Source organism: Lissotriton vulgaris, chromosome 4_1 (assembly GCF_964263255.1).
Source record: "Lissotriton vulgaris chromosome 4_1, aLisVul1.2, whole genome shotgun sequence".
NCBI lineage: Eukaryota > Metazoa > Chordata > Amphibia > Caudata > Salamandridae > Lissotriton > Lissotriton vulgaris.
The window spans coordinates 1,759,349,093-1,759,367,698 of NC_141691.1; the positions used below are offsets into that span (position 1 = coordinate 1,759,349,093).

Genomic DNA, 18,606 nt, shown 5'->3' on the forward strand with positions numbered 1-18,606 from the left:
GTAGACATTATGTCCAAGCACACTACTGCTTTGTTGCACATTTGTATGTTAAAAACAGTCCAAAACTAGAGGCACAGCCTCGCTCATAACCCCCTCCCTCAAAATCACAAAGTTACCAGACCAAGCAACCCCAACTCATTACTGACATACAACATACTATTACATATCAAACACGCATTAGAAGAGACTATCCCACTATCCTACGTGAAGCCTCTTCATTGGAAGACAGACTTCTGACAGAGCACATAGACAAAAAAGCCATATCCCTAACATACTGCAAAATTATTAACAACCAACCTGACCCCATGCAGCTTCTCTGGGACAAATGGCAGAAAAATGTGGGAGAATTGAATAATAAGGACTGGCAGGAGGCATTCGAATCCCCAAGGGAGGTGGCGATATCGTCTAGGTTGCACCTCGTTCAACTTAAGGTACTCCACAGGATCTACTACACCAGGGGTCACACTATGCAAGACAGGTAAGACTGACAACCAACTCTGCTTGGGACAATGTGGGGCAGCAGGTTAAATTTCTCACACGATATGGGAGTGTTCAAACATAGCGACATACTGGGAGGCAGTTATGTCAACAATAACAAGAGTAAGTGAGGCCTGGTACCACCAGAACCCAGGCGTTGTCTTCTAAATATATGGGAGGCAACAGACCTTAACACCAGAGGGAAAACCTGGGTATGACAATAGCTAAAAGAAACATTGCCAAATACTGGGGGGAATGCATCACTCCCACTATAACAGAATGGTGTAATGACATGGATATTGTTATGGAGGCTGAAAAAGCTGTATACATACATAGAAGGTGCACCAAAAAATGGAATGACTGTGGGGAAAATGGAACACTTTCAGAGGTGACATATGCACAATACCCACAGTGGAATCTTCAGTGGAAGACAGTTAACGAATCAAAAAGTGGCAAATAACGTAATTTGATAAATATACACATGTAATACAAATTTACAATGACTGTTGTAATGACGTACTGCACAACAGTATGCACTATGTAAAGGTCTCAATGATTGCTAAAGATACGGCTACAAGTCATGTACCAAATAAAAAAAGTTTTAAAAAAACATACTATAAGAAAAACAGACACATGCTCATAGTAAAGATATATCTTTTATTTCACAAACAAAAATCACATTTGAATTAAGAATCGTGGTTGAGGGCACTGTATGAGGTTTTAAATTCTTTATGGATTCTGAGTAAGAAGGCAATCCTTGCCACACAGTCTTCTCCCTGCAATGGGATTTAGCCACCCATCTAGGTCCGCCCTTGTGGTTGGGTCCTGGCGGTGTATAAAATGTGCTTCGAGTAGGTTAGTCCAAAGGTAACTGAGCAGAGGAACCAGACCGACTTGTAATGCCTAGTGCAGACCTCGCTGGAGCAAACCCCAAATGAGTAGCAGGTTATTCTAAACTGGACAAGTCTACAGGAGTGTGATATCCTGTCAGTGCAGGACCCCATCAGTCAGAATAACAGTAGTTCATTACAGGCAAGCTGTATGTCCTTTTGATCAACACCAATAAAACAGGTATTGTGAGGGTTAAGAAATCACTTTGACTAACCCAATAGACGCTTTTAATATCTTAGTCTAGTAAGAACCAGCCCTACTCGAAGCACACAATTCTGAACAATGAGATTACTGCAGAAATCTTTTCCACTGTACTATAACCAGGGAAAGATGCCCGGTGCCTTTACAAGCATATGTGGAGAGCTACATTTGTTTTACAAATAACATAATACTTCAGAGTTGGGTGCAATGATAAATTCTCACAGGGAAAAAGCACCAAGTCACTAAACAGTTGACACTGAAATAATTTTCAAAATCTAACATTTAAAAACAATATCTGTTCAACATTAAGTAACAACACTACAGTCAAAAGATGCATAATTTCCCTTTCCCCAATTCTGCGCTTTCGTTTGACACTGAAAAAAGAAGAGCCACACCAATATCGTCAGCCGCATGGTATGGTTGACGTTCATGACTAGGAACGCTATTTCCCACCATCCAAGGCAACATTTTCAAATGTGCCTGAGGCATTTACTGGGACCAGGTAGCAAACCAAGCACAGCTGACATCATCAGTTCCAGCAGGTTACGGATCCCTTTCCATGCCACACACTTCAAATGTAGTTCGATGCTTTAAAACAAAAGGAAAACAGAGGAAAAAAGCACAAAAAATACTGAATCTTTTTTGGGGCATGGTATATGGCCCAAATGTATCAGTACACATGCAAGCCTGGCCACGCTCATGCAGCACTGGACCATGGCACACAAGAGGAGAAAAACATGGATCTCTGAGATGAACACAAAAATGCAGAATTTCCAGGCAATATTATGGTAAAACCACAGGCTTACCTTAAAAAACATATTTTTTTAAATGTATAGGTTGTTTACACAACAAAACAATATATAATGTTGCTTATGATGAAATATTTTGATTCTAGCAGCAAACAAGCATTTTGTGTAACAATTCCTAGTGGAAAAAAGTTATTTTAAAGTTTTTTTTGTTGTTTCTTTGTTTTTTTACATCTTGAGACAATGAGGTTGTCACTTAAAAATGAAAACATTAAACTAATTATTCAGTGGTTAAAAAAGAGAAATCAAGACTGGTAAGACTTTCTTTGAATCAGCAGATGCAGTATGTACACGCATATTAAAAGACATAAATTACAAAATATTAGTTACTTTAGAAATACTCATTCTCTTCAGAATAATACTTGCGCAACACCAGTATAAGAAAAGATGCCCCCTTTTTAGAATTCACAAAATACCCAAGAAAATAGCAACATTCCCCAATTACAAATCTTATAAAAAGGGCAGAAAAAGTGGATAGTGTTTATTTGCTAACAATGCATGCACATTGGTTCTGGTCAACTGATCGTCACACAACCTGGCCGGACAGTCCTTGTGTGAACAAATGCAGGTACAAATAGGAGGTAAACGATTTTCTGGGTTACAGAAAAAAATACAGATTATGACCCACATGCCATGCATATTACAAACACATAACCTCCCTTCCATACACTAAACTTTCACATGAAAATATACTTGAAACTACAGTTCACAGCTCACATTTGCAGACTGTCTTCATGCATTAATTATGAATCCCTGTAGGTTAGTCAAAAGACCCTGTAACGAAGGACAGTGCCAAGACATCCTAAATATTTTACTATGTCAATGCACTTAAACCGCTATTCATAGCACACCAAAGAAACAGAACATGCTTCTAATTATGTACTGTTTTCTAACTAAGTGAGGTAACTTGTCAGTCTTATGGCGGTAATTGAGTCTCTGAGCAGCCATGTGATTTTGTACTAAGTGAGTACGGGTATAATCCGTTGGGCTAAAAAGGGCAGAATAAAATTATAGTAATGCATGGTCCCCCCCAAAAAAAATACACTTTGAAGTAAACTTTATTAGGAGACCCAGGGGAGACTGGGAAGCACCATGTGAACGAACCAACCTCTAAAGCACTAAACAACTAAAAAAGTCAGGATGAGTCACAAAAGTCTACTTTCCAAGCCTTGCATTAAAATGATTTCGGTAAACTTGAATGGTAAAATTAAACAGCTGTGCAGGAACCACTGACACATACTATCACTGTTGATCTCAAAACAATATTTTAATCAGAAAAATGGTTTGATTTACATCATTAACCTAGAACAACACATATCATACAGAAAATGTGGGATGAGATATTAGACATGCATACTGCACAGTTGGAAGAAAGGCAGGTGTTTCTAGTTGGAATCCACTCCCTAAAAGGCTAGTCGTCTACTTGAGTTGTTCCATCTCATTATCCTTCTCAATGTAGTTTTCCATTTTCAAAGCCCATAGAAACACAATAGAAGAATAGAGGGGATCCAGCACTTACAGAGATGGCTGTCAGCCTAAGGATTTGTATTAAATTGGTGCATATGACCCAAGGATATAAGTCACTGCAAAAAGATTAACATATTACAAATGCAATGACGACATACTCCGTTCATCAAGGAGGGTAGCATTAAGACAACCATGTCATTGTAGTCTTTTTGGTCACAAACATTTGTTGTGCAGACCCCTTTCACTCTACACCAATTATTTCTCTGTTATTCCTCCCACCCCATCACACAAGTATATTTTTGGGTTTCTCTCGAAAGTTTACTAAACATATTGAGCTTCTTTTTACGAAATACACATGCCTTTTTATTCTATACCCAAACCTCACCAGTCAGCGTTAGGTCATTTCATCTTTTCAACGATCCTTCCTTATTCTAACACTCACTTTCCTATGGCCATTGCATCTTCCTTCTGATATTTCTTTTTGCCTTCATTATGTTATTTTATATTTTAATCTGATGGATTATTTTAAAGTCTCAGACTCCAGTAAAGAGAGTAGTACGTTGTTGTTCCAATGAGCGAGGGCACTCAAAGACATGGGTGTAACCATAATCCAGGCCACCACGCTTTCCAAAGAACTAGATCAAAGCCATAGAACAAAAAGATCTGAAGAGCAGTTCACATTATGATGCTTGTGACTTCTCGAAGAAGGGTTCTCAAAGCAGGATATAAACTAGTACTTTTCTCCTTTACGTCACTTGACACAAGAAACATTAATGAACTCTTCAGGTAACGTCAACCTCTTAAGTTAAATAAAGAATCTCAACATGTGGGATTCTTTTTTCAAAATCAACCACCTAAGATTGAAATTATAAAATGGTGCAGAATACCTCCATTTTGTTGTGTAGCCTCTGGTGCAGTGATAAAAAATAAGCATTTAAAACAGCAAGAGGAAATTTGAATGCTTACATTTATGATAGTAATTATTAATTTGAAGATCGATCTAAGTGACATTTTGCTAGTATGTACATGTTTGCGTCATGAGCTAAGTATATTTGCAACCTATGTATTAAGTAACATGCATTCTTTCCAAAGCTTCTTTCAGATGTATTACTTTGTTCCTATTGTGTAGCTCTCTGGCAATTTGTTTTAGCAAATGGTTCTATTTATTTGATTGCTCTAAGGTACAATGCAGAGAAAAGCAATTGTACAGTGCTGAAATCTCATCCAATAGCTGGTGAGATAGCCCATGGCCAACATGCACTATAAAGCATTACAGATGTATGTCATGCATTGAAATAAAATATGTGACTCATGTAAAGACCTGACATGAACATTTTTTTTCATCTGTCAACAATTTAAACATCTCAAATAGGCAAGTCTAGAAGATAATGCATTCTAGGAAAGAATTAATCTTGTCAATGTCTAGCTTTTACTGTACGTTGCACTGGGGTAGAACGAATCTAAAATCTCAAGATTTTTTAAATAAACACAGTCTGTGTTAGAAAGGCAGGTGGCTATGGTGCTTAGGAGCCACAACACCCCTTTCCACTACAGTATCCGAATTGGAGAGAAGAAAAGGCTGGCACAGTAAATGTATTGGGTGTGGGTGCACCTGTAATGGGCCACATCAAATATTACCAGAAAAATCTTGGCGTACTAAATGTACATTACCATTCTCATACATGGTATCATCAAGAGATAGCATGGCTGGTGAGAGACAATGCTTTAGTAAAAGCATTCCAAAACACATACGAGCACATGTTCCACTTCAGATGTGCTCTATAGCTGTACACTGAAGGAGAACTCAAATTGAAAAGTTTTTTCTTTGGAAAAGGTTTTTTTTGTGCGAAATGTAGAGAAGAACAGCTGCTGCAATACACGTTGTTGTGAGCACACAACTTTGTTCCCGTTCTTGCAGGGTTGCAGCTGTGGTGCCCTTGCAGATGTCGGAGGCCATCATGACAGGACGGGCTCAATGGGAAACCGCTCTGAGAATCTGCCCGAGTTTGCATGAGAGAATGGGTACATTTTTGATTGTTCAACAGAATCTCTTCCTAAGTAAAGATGCAAGCAGCCTTCAATCATAGAAGATGGGTGATCACACACTCCCTTATACTAGGACAACTTTGCTGTGAGGGCCATTTTGCAATCCGTTTTCTCAAGTCAAGTTCGCAAAATAGCATGTACCCAACTGCTTCCTGACCATTTCATATCCCGCAATTTCTATGACAAAAAGTAGTAGTCTACTGGCTTGTATGACAGTTTTGTTTATCTTCCCGTATGTAGTTCCAAAATATGGACTTCAGCAAAGGTAATTTTATTTTAAATTTTCATTAAGAACAGAAATACTCACCATGTTCTCTTTTTTGACAGAGCGGGAAACAGCTACGATGATTGAAGGCATAGAAATAATTCAGCATTGTTTCCAAGTTCCTATCCTTCCTGGGCCATGGCAATCCAATTTAAACCAAATAATACTCAAAAGTGGCTACGAAGAACACCACAGTGGCCAGTAACTCAGCCACAATGTATGTACAAATAAAATGAACTTTGTTACTGGGCCCAGCATACATACCAACTGCCCTCACTTGCACATTCTGTACCACATTAATGCATTAAAACATCTTCTCTGAACACAGTGTATGCGTGCTCCATTTTAGCAATATCCTTTCTGACACAGCCAGCACCAATAAAGGTAAACTACTTAGCTTGCTGCCACGAAATGTCGATTGGGGGTTTACTTGGCAAACATTACATTTTATTTTGCTCACTCACTGAAATAAAAGTCAGAACTTAGAAATCTTAGGCTATTGTTTTTTTTCCCCTTGGTACAACATCATGTAAAAATATTTGCTGATTTGAGACAAAAGGAATAGAAGCGTCATAAGTACTTTCTGTTTCAGTTCACACATACTCCTCAAGAGAGTACTGGAAGAACACCTGAGAAATCTTTATCACCATCTTATTTGAGATTTTCGCTGGCACAATGTCTTACTCCAGTGTTTCTTCTCTCTTGACACTTGTGTATCGAGCATGGAGCAGAATCCACAGAATCCATTTACTACAGAAAATCTTCAAGTGAGTAATGACTGCTGGCATGCTATCATCGCTGTCCAATCAGAATCTTGCCTTCGTGTTTCATGTACAATTTTCACTGTAGGTCTCACAACAGTGCCTCAGGCCAAATCTACAGATAACGCATTGACGTTCATCAATTAGGTGCAATGGAGTTCAGAGGACTAAGCATTTACATTGCCAACTTCCATTAGCATGTGCATGCTCTGCTGAAAACATTCCATAGATTCTTTCTTGGGACAGAAACAATGACCACATCTCGGGGTACCTTTGTAGTTGAAAGATGCAGAGGTGTGATGCTTCCCACAAGAATACAAGAGGTCCGAGTTCTCTTTTATCTGCTCAGGCTGTCAAATGCAAACAGTTAAATGAGGAGAAGCATCTCCATTTCACACTACAATTACTATTTTGTGCATCTGTGTAGTTTATTCGGCTCTAAAGTTCTCTAAGGTGTCGCTAAAAGGATTCCTCTAGTCTGAAATATCTTCCTGCAGTTATTGTTCTCTGTAACAGCAGTAGGTTCACTACTAGGAAGACATACAGCTGCCTAACAAGTCACTAACAATCAGTTTTTAGATCTGTGCACAGTTAAATATCAATAACCTGGTTTGTTGGGATTTCACTCCAGCCCTTCAAGCGGGACAGGTAGGCACCATAGCGCAAATAGGCATAGATAACAGCAATTTAGTTTATCAACTAAGAAATGTTAAAAATGCAACAAGGGTTTCAGAAAATATGCAGCAATATTCCCCACACACTCTTCTATGATGAAATTAGCAGATCTGAAGCAGGACATGGATCAATGTAACTTCAAATAAGTTCACCTGCCCTGAACAACCAAGATGTATTGGTAACTTATCGATTTCCATACAATCCAGTCTTGTTCATCAACAACAAACTCTTGTGTTTCAAATGTGAACCTAACGGTTTAAATTTGCATACTATGGAACATAATTCCAGACAAAACATTTCAGTTCTACCAATTTAGAACTTATGAAAAGAGAAAAATGAAAACCTTAAATAAATCAGTTTAGATAACTAAAATGGCGGGGACTGAATTCAATGTGTTTACTTTCTCCCTGTGTGCGCACAATTTACAATGTGTCAGTTTGATGCAACTGATTCATGAGGATGAATGTTTAACCTGTAAAACTGGCCCTTAAGCCTTGGTTGAATATCCGCTACTGGTATTTAGTTTATTTTTAATGTAATTAGTTAAATCTGTCAGTTATTTTCAGTATTTTAATTTATTTTTATCTCCATGCTGATGAGGTTTGAGTAATGACAACCACTGATAACAATAAATCTTTAAAACAGAGAATACAAAAATGTTCATTTAAAATAGTATGGTCAGTGTTCTTGACAAACTGTTAACAGCATTCCGCATTCTTCTAATTTATTCACATCAAAAGAACCTAAAAGATGCCACAAAAAAAGGCATATTTGGCCATACAGAGTAAACACCACCATGAATGTTATTTTGGCAAAAAAAAAAGTACAATTCATCGAATCGATTGGTTTAGAACTGTCCGGCGCTACTTGGATCGCACTGGAGGAGACGGACTATGGATGGATCACTTTTCGCTCCTCGGATGAACTCTTCGAGAGAAAGTTTTCCTAAAGAATACAAAAACAAACACGGGATGAACAATGTGCTGTTTGACCATTTTATCTCATGCAATCTCATATGCAAGGACATTCATATACCATGGTGCACAGATATATTATAACACACTGTCTTAAGAACATGGCTAGACATTTAGACCCTTTGTTCTCCTTGCAATGGGACCCAACTCTCGCATAAGACGGATGAAGCCATTTTCCACATCAAAATGGCCCAATAACATCACTTGGTATATGAGTGAAATTCTGAACATTACCCCGGGCTGCCAGCTTTCTCTCTATACACAGCCCCGTGGCTATCATCTGGTGAAAAGGAGCTAGAGTGTGGACTTCTTCACCTTTTTCTGTTAATTTTTTACGAAGAGTATTGCACTGTTTTTCAGTTGTGTTATGTTACATGATTTGTGAACTTGATCTCGGTTACCGTTCCTTGTTGAGATGCTCTCCATACCAAATGAAGATCAGTAAGAGGGCTCTATTAAAGAATAAAATAATATCTGTTTCGAACACCAACATGGTGCTTAAAAAAAGACAAATAATAGAGTACAAAAGGATCTCAGACGGAGCAAAGCAATATAATCATGATCAATCCGAGACATTAACCAACTGATTTAATTTAAAAAAATGACTGACATCTTCTCAAATTGGAGAAAAAATAAAAATCACATTTAACTTTTTGAAGTTTGATGTTTGATGGGGTAGTATAATTTTACCATCAATGAAGACAAATGGAGATTAAGGACTAGCTTTAAGTTAAGAAAAAATCATACCAAACACTGACATTATCCTCTTCACAAAGGCTACATTAAATCTACTCCCACACACCATAGTAACTGCAAAATCATTGTTGGCAATTTTAACTTAATGGATTTGGCTCTGAAACACTGGAACAGTGACAAATATCTCTTTATCACCAATGTTTGCATCACATTAAATGTTCCGATTGATAAAACTTGAAAAATATAAGAGAATTTAAACACTATTCCAGCTTTGCAAACGTTTTGGAATTCACTGCTAACTTGGAATGACAGCTAGTTGGCAATGCGTCAGACATTAGTTACAACACATTATGTCACATCCCTTGCATGCAAGAAATTAAGGGCTAGATGTAGGTAGGCTTTTACAGGTCGGTAACGGTCGATTTCGGCCGTTACCGACCTGTAAAAGCCTACCTACATCTAGCCCTTAATTTCTTGCATGCAAGGGATGTGACCGGTAAAAGCCTTTTCCTATGTATTAGGCTATTTTACCGATTCGGTAAATAAAGAATCGGTATTTACCGAATCATCATTTACTGAATCGGTAAATTATATGTAGGGAGCACTGTAAACAGTGCTACTGGGCTTTAAGAATTCGTTATTTACCACCAACTATTCCTAGCGTGAGCGTTTCAGATGTGCTGCCGTTCACCACTATTTTTGCCTTTGGTTTGTTGTAGAGGGCCATCACCATTGCTATGTATTTCTCCCCCAGGCCGAATCTTCCCATTCAGTTCTTAAGGAACGGCCACGAAACTCTGTCAAAGGCTTTCTCTGCGTCCAGCGCTATCCTGTTCGCTGCTCTGTGTTGTATGATTGATTAGATGGCATAGTAGCCTTGTGTTGTCTTGTGATAGTCTGTTTTTGATGTACCCCACTTGTGAGCTGTGGATGATGTCTGGTAGGACTTTGTTTAGTCTATTGGCCAGTATCTTCGCGTAGATCTTACTGTCGACGTTTATTAGCGAGATGGGTCTATAGTTCTGTGGGTCTTTCCCCTCCTTGGGGATTATTGTGATGTTAGCTTCACTCATGGACTCCGTCATCTTGCCGTTCTGTATGCAGGCCGAGTATGTTTCTGACAGTAGCTTTTTTATGTGGTGGCCGAAGGTTTTGTAAAACATGGTGGTGTATCCATCTGGTCCTGGCGCTTTGTTCTGTTTTAGCTGGCTGATTGCTGCTTCAATTTCTTTTTCTGTTATGTCGGCTTCAAGCGAGCCTCTCTCCTCCTCTTTGAGTTCTGGCAGGTTGGTGTCGTTGAGGAGAGTGAGTCCTCCGTCTCTGCTCAGGTTCTTATCCTCGGAATATAGTTCTTGGTAGAACTGTCTGAAGACTTCCAGTATTCCTTTGTTCGTTGTTTGGGACTTGTTTGTTTTGTCTGTTATAGCTGCGATTGTATGTTGCCTTTGTTTTGCTTTTAGGTAGGATGCCAGCTGTTTCCCTGCTTTGTTGGCTGTGCACAAGTTCACAGATTTGAATTTTGTCAGCCAAGAGCCTGCTCTTTCGCTCAAAATCTTGTTCAATTCGTATTTCTTTTTTGTAAGCATGGTGAGTGTGTTCTTGTCAGTTATGTTTGCGCAGTGGCCTCTTTCCAGAGCTGTTATCTCCTCTTCTATCTCGGAGATTTTTTTGTTCCTGCTTCTGTTCATCCTTAATTTGATGTTGATCATTTTACCTCTTAGTGTCGCTTTGAGGGCGTCCCAAATGGTGCTCTTCCCTACTTCGCCGTTGTCATTGAGTTCGAGGTAGTCTCTTAGTGCTTCCTCGATCTCTTTCACGTTTCCTTTGTTCTGCAGGATGTCGTTGTTTAGTCTCCATCTTCTCGTTGGGTTTTCGTTGTGTTTGCCGCTCAGAGCGAGCGATATGTGCGCATGATCTGGGATGGTTATTGGAGCTATCTCCGTTTCTTCTATTAGGCGCGTGTGGTTGTTGGACATCAGTATGTAGTCAATCCTACTGTAGGAATTGTGTGGGTGTGAGTAGAAAGTGTACTCGCGCGCCGTTGGGTGCTGTAGCCTCCATGGGTCCGCTAGGTGATGTTTGGTGCACAGGTCTTTCAGGGTGTTGTTGTTGTGGGAGTCATGACTTGGCCTGATTGGGTGCCTGTCTGTGGCCTGGTCCATCGTCTTGTTCATGTCTCCTGCTACAAGAAGGAGGTCTTCCTGCAGTATGTCGGATAGCTTGCTGTCCACTTCCTGCCAGAACGGTTTATCTTCGGAGTTTGGTCCGTAGATGTTGGCTACATGTATTCGGTCGTTACCTTTCTGGACGCTTGTTATCAGCATGCGTCCGTCTTCGTCTGCGTTTGTCGTTTGTATGGTTAGGTTGGCCCTCTTGCTCAGAATGGTTATTACTCCACGTTTCTTCCCTTTAGCCGGCGAGCAGAGGACGTCCCCTATCCATTTTGCTTTGAGTAGCTTTGCTTCCTCCTCTGAGAGTTTAGTCTCTTGCAACGTGTATATGTCACCTTTTAGTTTGGCCAGATGCTCTAATATTTTCCTGCGTTTGTTCGGATGGTTCAGGCCTTTAACGTTCATGGACACCACCTTTAGGTTCGTGGTTAGGCTAACCCTTGTTGTGTCTGTCATGGTGGTTCCGTGCTGTCGCTGGTGTTTGTCTTCCTTATGTTTTGGTGTTGGCTTGTATGTCCATATTCCATGGTGTGCCTTGTGGCCCCCCCCGGGGGTTGGAATGTACAGTGTGGGATGATAGGTGAGGAAAAGATATAGCAAGAAAAGAAAAGGGAAATTCTAGTTACACAAATGCCTACTGTCTCATCTGCCGTCCTGTCCACCTGTCCCGCCCTCCCCCTCTGTCCACCCCCCTCCCCCCGCCTGTAGAGAATCGGGTGTGCGACAGCAAGGGTCCTCACACTCCCCCCCCCCCCCCCCCCCCCCCCCAAGTCCTTGTATAGTCTCTATTGCTGAGTTGGTGCGTGAGCAAAAACAATCCGCCTAGAGAGGAGGGAATAAAGAGGTGCAATGAATTAAAAGGAAAAGGATATGGTTGTTGTTGTTGCCCCTTCTCCTTCCTTCCCGTAGTTGTCGGCGGCAATGTTGAGGTAGATGCGGTTGATTGTGCGTGCGTTTGTTTGAGGTAGATAAGTTCGTTTAAGTTCGAGTTACAAAAGTGTGGGTTCGCACCTTCATCATACCTCCTCTCCGTCGGCTCCGTCTGAGGAAGCTCTTCGCTTTGCTCCTGGGCTTTGTAGCTCCATTTCTTCTGGGACTGGGCCTTGCAGGTATCTTTGTAGGTCGTTGGGATCATCAAATATTCTGCTTCCGTGCCTGTCCGTTATTCTCATTTTGGAAGGGCCTGTAAAGGTGAATGTAATGTTATTTTTGCGCAGGTTCACTCTCAGGGCTAGGAAGCCTTTCCTCACTTCCACTGTTAGCCTGGAGAAGTCTTGGGTGATCGTTACCTTCTTCCCGTTTATCAACATTGGGCGGCCTTTTCTGGCCACGGCGAAGATTGCGTCTGTGTGATTGTCTCTTAACAGCTTGCATATTATTGGTCTGGGAGTGTTGCTGTTCGCTTGTTTCTTGGCTGGTATGCGGTAGGCTTTGACGATTTCGAGCAGCCTGTCAAAGTTGAGACCGGTCAGTTTGGGGATTATGGTTTCCAGCATTAGGGCGCATGCCCCTGGTGTGTCCTCTTCCTCTTCGGGCACTCCCAGGAGTCTTATATTTCCTTTGCGGCTTCTGTCCTCTTGCTCCGCCATGGTTCTTTGTAGTGCTGTGGTTCTCTTTATCACCAAGCCTAGGACCTTGTGAGTTACATTAGCGCGGTCTTCAAGCTGGCTTATCCTTTTCTCCGCCTCTTCAATTCTGCCGTTGGCCCTGGTTTGCTCAGCTCTGATTGCTATCAGTTCCATCTGGATATTGTCCTCTGTCTTTTTTGTGGCCTTTGCTAGATCGTTTCCTTTCGTTATCTTCCTCAGTAGTGTGTCAAGTGTGATAATTTCGTTGCCTTGGTTGCCGTGCTCCTTTGCTGGTGAGGCAGGGGTGTCGTTCTTGCTCTTTATTTGTTTACCATCTCTCTCCGCCATGGCGTCGAAACCTCTTCTAACCTGGTGCGTTTGGGGTCTCCCTTCTGTTAGTTGTTGTTTTGCGGCGTCTCTTTTTGGTCCCTTTTCTTCTTTGTTGCTTAGGATGTTTGTTGCTGTTAGGGTGCTGCCCCTGAACCTGGGTGGCCACTTGACCACTCTGGTTTTGGTCCTGGATTCCGCCAGCCTCTTGCGGTATCCCCCCCCCTTGCATCCTGCCTTCTTTGTGCTCTTTCGGTCTTTACTTCTTGCCGCCCAGTAGCTTCTGCTGGGGGTGTCGACGAGCTGGCTGCTCTTGGGCGCGTTGTTCTGCTTGCTAGGGGGAGTATCAGCCTTACTCTTGGCCGTTTCTTCTACTTTGCCTCAGTGCGGTCTGCTGTAGCGCGTTTCCCCGCTTGCGGCGTGACTGCGCTTTACCCTTGGCGTCTTCCCGGTTTGTTCCTTCCCTTGGCGTGCGTCTGTTTGGCAGTCTGTTGTTTGCGCCTTGCTTCGTGTCTGCTGTTGTTCCAACTTCTGCCTGCTTGCCGCTGTCCGCTGTTTAAGATGGCCGCCGTCGTGCAGGGGGTTGCGTTTCGCACGGTTCTCCGCTTATTGCTTCCGTGGTATGCTCGGGGGTGCGTGTGTGCGGGCGGGTTTTTTGCCAGCTGCTTCGCGCTCTGATGATTGTGCGCTGCACTCTCTCTGCTCATGTAGTACCGTAACTGCTGTGCCGTACTGTTTCTCCCCCAAGATGGCAGCTCGTTTACTTCTGTGCCTTCCCCAAGATGGCCGCCCCCTGCTTCTGTGCCTCCCCCCGGTGGATGACGTGTAGTCGTTTGTTCATCTTTAGTCCGGTTGGGGTTGGATTTCTCCTATAAGTCGGAGGCTTGTCTATCGCTGGCGGGGGTGTTTCTTTGCTTAGGGCGCTCTTACTTGGGTGTCGGTGGAGCTTTACGTTCTCCGGTTTCCGCTCTCTCCGCTCTATAGGACCTCATGCGCTTCCCGCCTCGTTCCAACCCGTAGCGCTGCCTCCTTTCACAACCTTCCCCCGTAGCTGTTGACAGGCTTGGTGGCTTCTGGTGGGGTTTGAGTAGTTCGGTATTTACTCGGTTGTGCAAGAGCCCGCCCTGTCTTGTCTTACCAAGATGGCCGCTACTAGCTTCGCTCCTCTCCCAAGATGGCTGCCCTCCGTGTTTTGTCTCTTTCGTCTCGGATATTAGAGTCGGATATTAGAATCCCTCAATACCTCGCGTCTGGGGTGGCGCCAGGAAGGGGGGGGGGGGGAGTTTTATCTGCGGTGTCAGCCTCAGGGCACTCTTACTTGGTGGCCTTACGTCTCGGGTTTTCCTCTCTAGGCTCTTTCCGCCATCTTGCGCTTCCCCTTTCTTTTTCAGCCCGATTTTCTTCTCCTCTCTCCGCCTCTTCAGTGGGTTTTGCCGGGCTTGGGTACTCCTGGCGGGTGCCCCTTATGTTCATGCACCTCTCCTTGTGCTCGTTGTCACGATTCTTAGCGTTTCTCCTCTCCTGCTCGCCGTTCGTTTGACTTGGGGGTCGGGAGCTCCGGACTTAGGTCTGCTGCCTCCTTGCCATCTTAATCCACTGTATTACATGCCAATAAGAGTCTGTAGAAACTAAATCTTTGACCCATGTGTAACATATTGAAAGCCGTACACAGATACTAAGCCTTGGTTCCGTGAGTTACGTACTGACAGGGGTTCACAGAGATTAAATCTTGGTCCCCGGTGAAACGTACCAAGGGGATTCAGCGAAACGAAATCTTGGTTGCTTGCGTTAAATACAGACAGGAGTCCACAGAGACTGAATCACGACCCCTTATCTTTCTTACATACTGACAGCAGTTCACTGAGATGTGCTAGGACACAGATATTACATTTTGGTCTGTAGTGTTACTTACTGAGAGGAATACATAGAGACTAAAGATTGGTTTGTTGCGTTACACACACAGAGGAATATGCAGAGACTAAAAATTGATCTGGTGTGTTACTTACAGAGAGGAGTACGTATAGACTAAATCTTGGACACTTGTGTTACATCTGACAGGAGTCCACAGACACTAAATCTTGGTCTGTTGTCTTACCGAGGGGAGTTCGCAGAGACGAAGGGCCTAATTTAAATCTTGGCGGGTGGGTTACTTAGTCACAATGGTGATGGATATTCAGTCCGCCAAAATATAAATTCCATGCGATATAATGCAATTTATATTTTGGCGACCAGGATATCTGTCACGTTGTAACGAAGTAACCCATCTGCCAAGATCTAAATCAAGCCCTAAATCTCGGTCCGTTGAGTTATATACCCACAAAAGGCCAGAGAACCAAAAAGGTTCCAGAGGCCTGGAAACTGTTAACCACACATTTAACAGCGTAATTTCAGAAACCCATTTTTAACAGGACACGAGTGAACCAAGCCACCCTATTTCGCAAGTCATTCATTACAACAAAGGAACAGTGAGAAGGCGAACCTCAAAACATATTTTCCAGTCGTGATTTTTTGTTAGAAGAATATAGGGCAGTTCAGCAAAAAAGAGGATTTCCTCTTCCAGAATCACAGACACCTCTGTACTGATATGAACTTCCATCTTAGCTAAAGGTCATCTATTGGAACTGATGAAGCAGGTGAACTGCTGTATCTTTCTAAAGGACACATAAAACGGATTTCAACACCTTTGAGAGAAAGAGTCACATAATAATAATAATAATAATCCAAATTTGTAAAGCACAAACATATCACCCGTAAGGGTCTCCAGCCGCTTGGGGCCGTCGGGAAGATTAAGCAAGCTATTGCCCAGAATCACATGGTACTGGTCTAATCTGCCCCCGGCGATCGAACCGTGATCCCCAGATTCTAGCTTCAGTCGTTCTGGCTGCGGCAACAAACCTCTCCCACCTCTAATTTAAGAATTATGAGAAATAGATCATGAAAAGACTTAGTTACTGCATCATAGGTGCATGCAGAGGAGTGTGGGTTAGATTAAATTATTCATTTGAATACCATAGGTTCATGATTTACTAAACTGCACTGGTATATTTTAACGTGTAGTAGAAAAATGAAAGGGATGACTCCCGTATTATAAAAAGATTAATAAACTATCTTCATTTATTAACAATGTTTGAAGAATTAACAAAACTAATGTAATCTAGATGACATTATGTGTGCATTTTAGGAGTCTCATTTTGAAACTGCATGTTTTGCATATGTGAAAATGTGCACCAAGTGAGAAAATAAAATAAGGTGTCCTCTTGAACCCACTCATGTGCTTCTGCATGTGCATCTGCAAAAGGACTATTGTTGAAAATCATATACACTGGATGGTGTGATGGCTTGGGTGATGATCACCACCTTTTTGCTATAATATGAGTCTTCTTGATGCTGCATGACAATCCCCATATACGAATAGACCAATGAACTGAGATGAGGTGACGCAGGAGGCGTCACCCTGGAACTTGGGAAAATATAAAATACATTCTGTGACAGAGTAAGGGGAGACTTTTTCTTTCTTTCTTTGGAGATCTTGTACGTTTGCGGACTGAGAGGCATCATTTGTTCCTTGCGGACTCCATTGGCTGACGTATACGCTGTGCGCACTATTTCTGGACTTCTTTCCCTCTTGAAAGAGAACCTTTGAGCGGAGATGGTTAATGTTCTTTCCAGAACTCTTCTAGAACTTTGGTAATTGATGGCCCAAAGTATATCGGGGGATCCGGAAAGAGACACTGAGGCTCTACAGCTATGGTTGACTGAGAGGTTAGATGATCTTGCCCCAAGGGCAACCCCCCGGTCCTCGGCGATACAGCAATCGGCGCCGTGGTTTACGGAGGCGCTGCGTATGGCTCGCAGTCAATGCAAGGTTGCTGAGCGGGCCTGGCTCGGCGGTGAAGGCCTATCATCGTGACATTCTTGGTGCCAAGTGGGAATACCTTGCCAGGAGGATTGAGGCGGCGGCGAACTCCTGTAAGGAGATCTTCACGATTGTGAAGGAGTTCACGGCCCCTACTTCCTATTCACCCCCGCCTGTATCACCGGATGCGTGGGCGTGTGATCTTGCCACTTTTTTCACCGACAAGATTAAGGCAATTCAGGCCTCCTTCTCGGAGAGCTTGGTGGAGGGTTGCTGTGGCCTCGGGGCAGGACTTGGAACATCGTCCCTGCCTACGGCAGTACTGGCGGACTTTCCACCTGTCTCCAGTGATATGTCCCGGGCTCTGCTGGCCAGTCTTAAATCTGTCTCCCCACTTGACCCCTGCCCTACCAAATTTTTGGCCGGGATGGCGGCAGTGGTGAATCCCCTGGTCAACCCGATCCTCAATGCCTCCTTGAGGGAGGGGAGTGTCCCACGCACCTGGAAAAGGGCGATGGTGATCCCCCTCCTGAAAAAGCCTGGTCTTGATGCCGAGGTCTTGGCCAATTACAGGCCAATTTCACTTCTCCCGGCCCTGGCCAAGATCACTGAGAAACATGTTCATGGCGTCTTGTCGAGCTTCTTAGAATCCAACAATGTGCTCCATCCATCCCAATCCGGGTTCCGTCCGAACTTTAGTACGGAAACGGCGTTGGTGGAGGTCTCTGAGATCATCAGGGAGACCTTGGATGTGGGTGGCAAGGCCATGCTAGTCATGTTGGACCTGTCGGCGGCCTTCGACACCGTCCCCCATGAGGCGCTCCTCGCCAGGCTTCATGACATCGGCCTAAGGGGGACGGTGTTCAAATGGTTTACATCTTTTCTGGAGGACCGCCGCCAGACGGTCTGGGTTTCCCAGAGCTCCGCCGAGATGCCGCCATTGGGAGTTGGGGTTCCACAGGGGTCGGTGTTGAGCCCGACATTGTTCAACATCTTTATGTCCCCCCTGGCGGCTGCGGTGGAGGCTTACGGAGCCCAGATCGTGTCCTACGCCGACGACACGCAACTCCTCTTCACATGTGCTAAAGACCAGCCATTTGATGGGGAGAGAATACAGGACTGCCTGGATATGGTCTTTGGCTGGTTCCAGAGGAACAGTCTGAAGGCCCACTCCAGTAAGTCGGAGGTGTTATTCTTCGGCTGTGTCATCGATCCCGAGTGGCGGCAGTGGTGGCCGACCGCCATGTGTCCTCCGGCACAATCCTCCTTGGTGGCCAAAAATCTTGGCGTTAAGCTTGATAACAAGCTCTCTCTTAGAGCGCATGTTCTTGGCCTGGCCGGCACCTGTTTCGGCATTCTGAAAATGCTCCGCAAGTTTCTACCTCTACTATCTGCGGAGCACAGACGGATTACGGTGCAGGCGCT

The 18,606-nt window shown here is 43.3% G+C and overlaps 1 protein-coding gene across 1 annotated transcript in view; it reads right to left on the reverse strand.

Annotated features, from left to right (window-relative positions):
* Positions 1-1,114: 1,114 nt before the first annotated feature.
* The window catches only part of NCALD (neurocalcin delta), a 277,236-nt gene continuing 259,744 nt past the window's right edge, over positions 1,115-18,606 (reverse strand). The window contains exon 4 of the mRNA XM_086966067.1: positions 1,115-8,534. Coding sequence (XP_086822193.1) covers positions 8,437-8,534 — 98 coding nt within the window. The 3' untranslated portion in view covers positions 1,115-8,436. The remainder of the gene's footprint in view (positions 8,535-18,606) is intronic.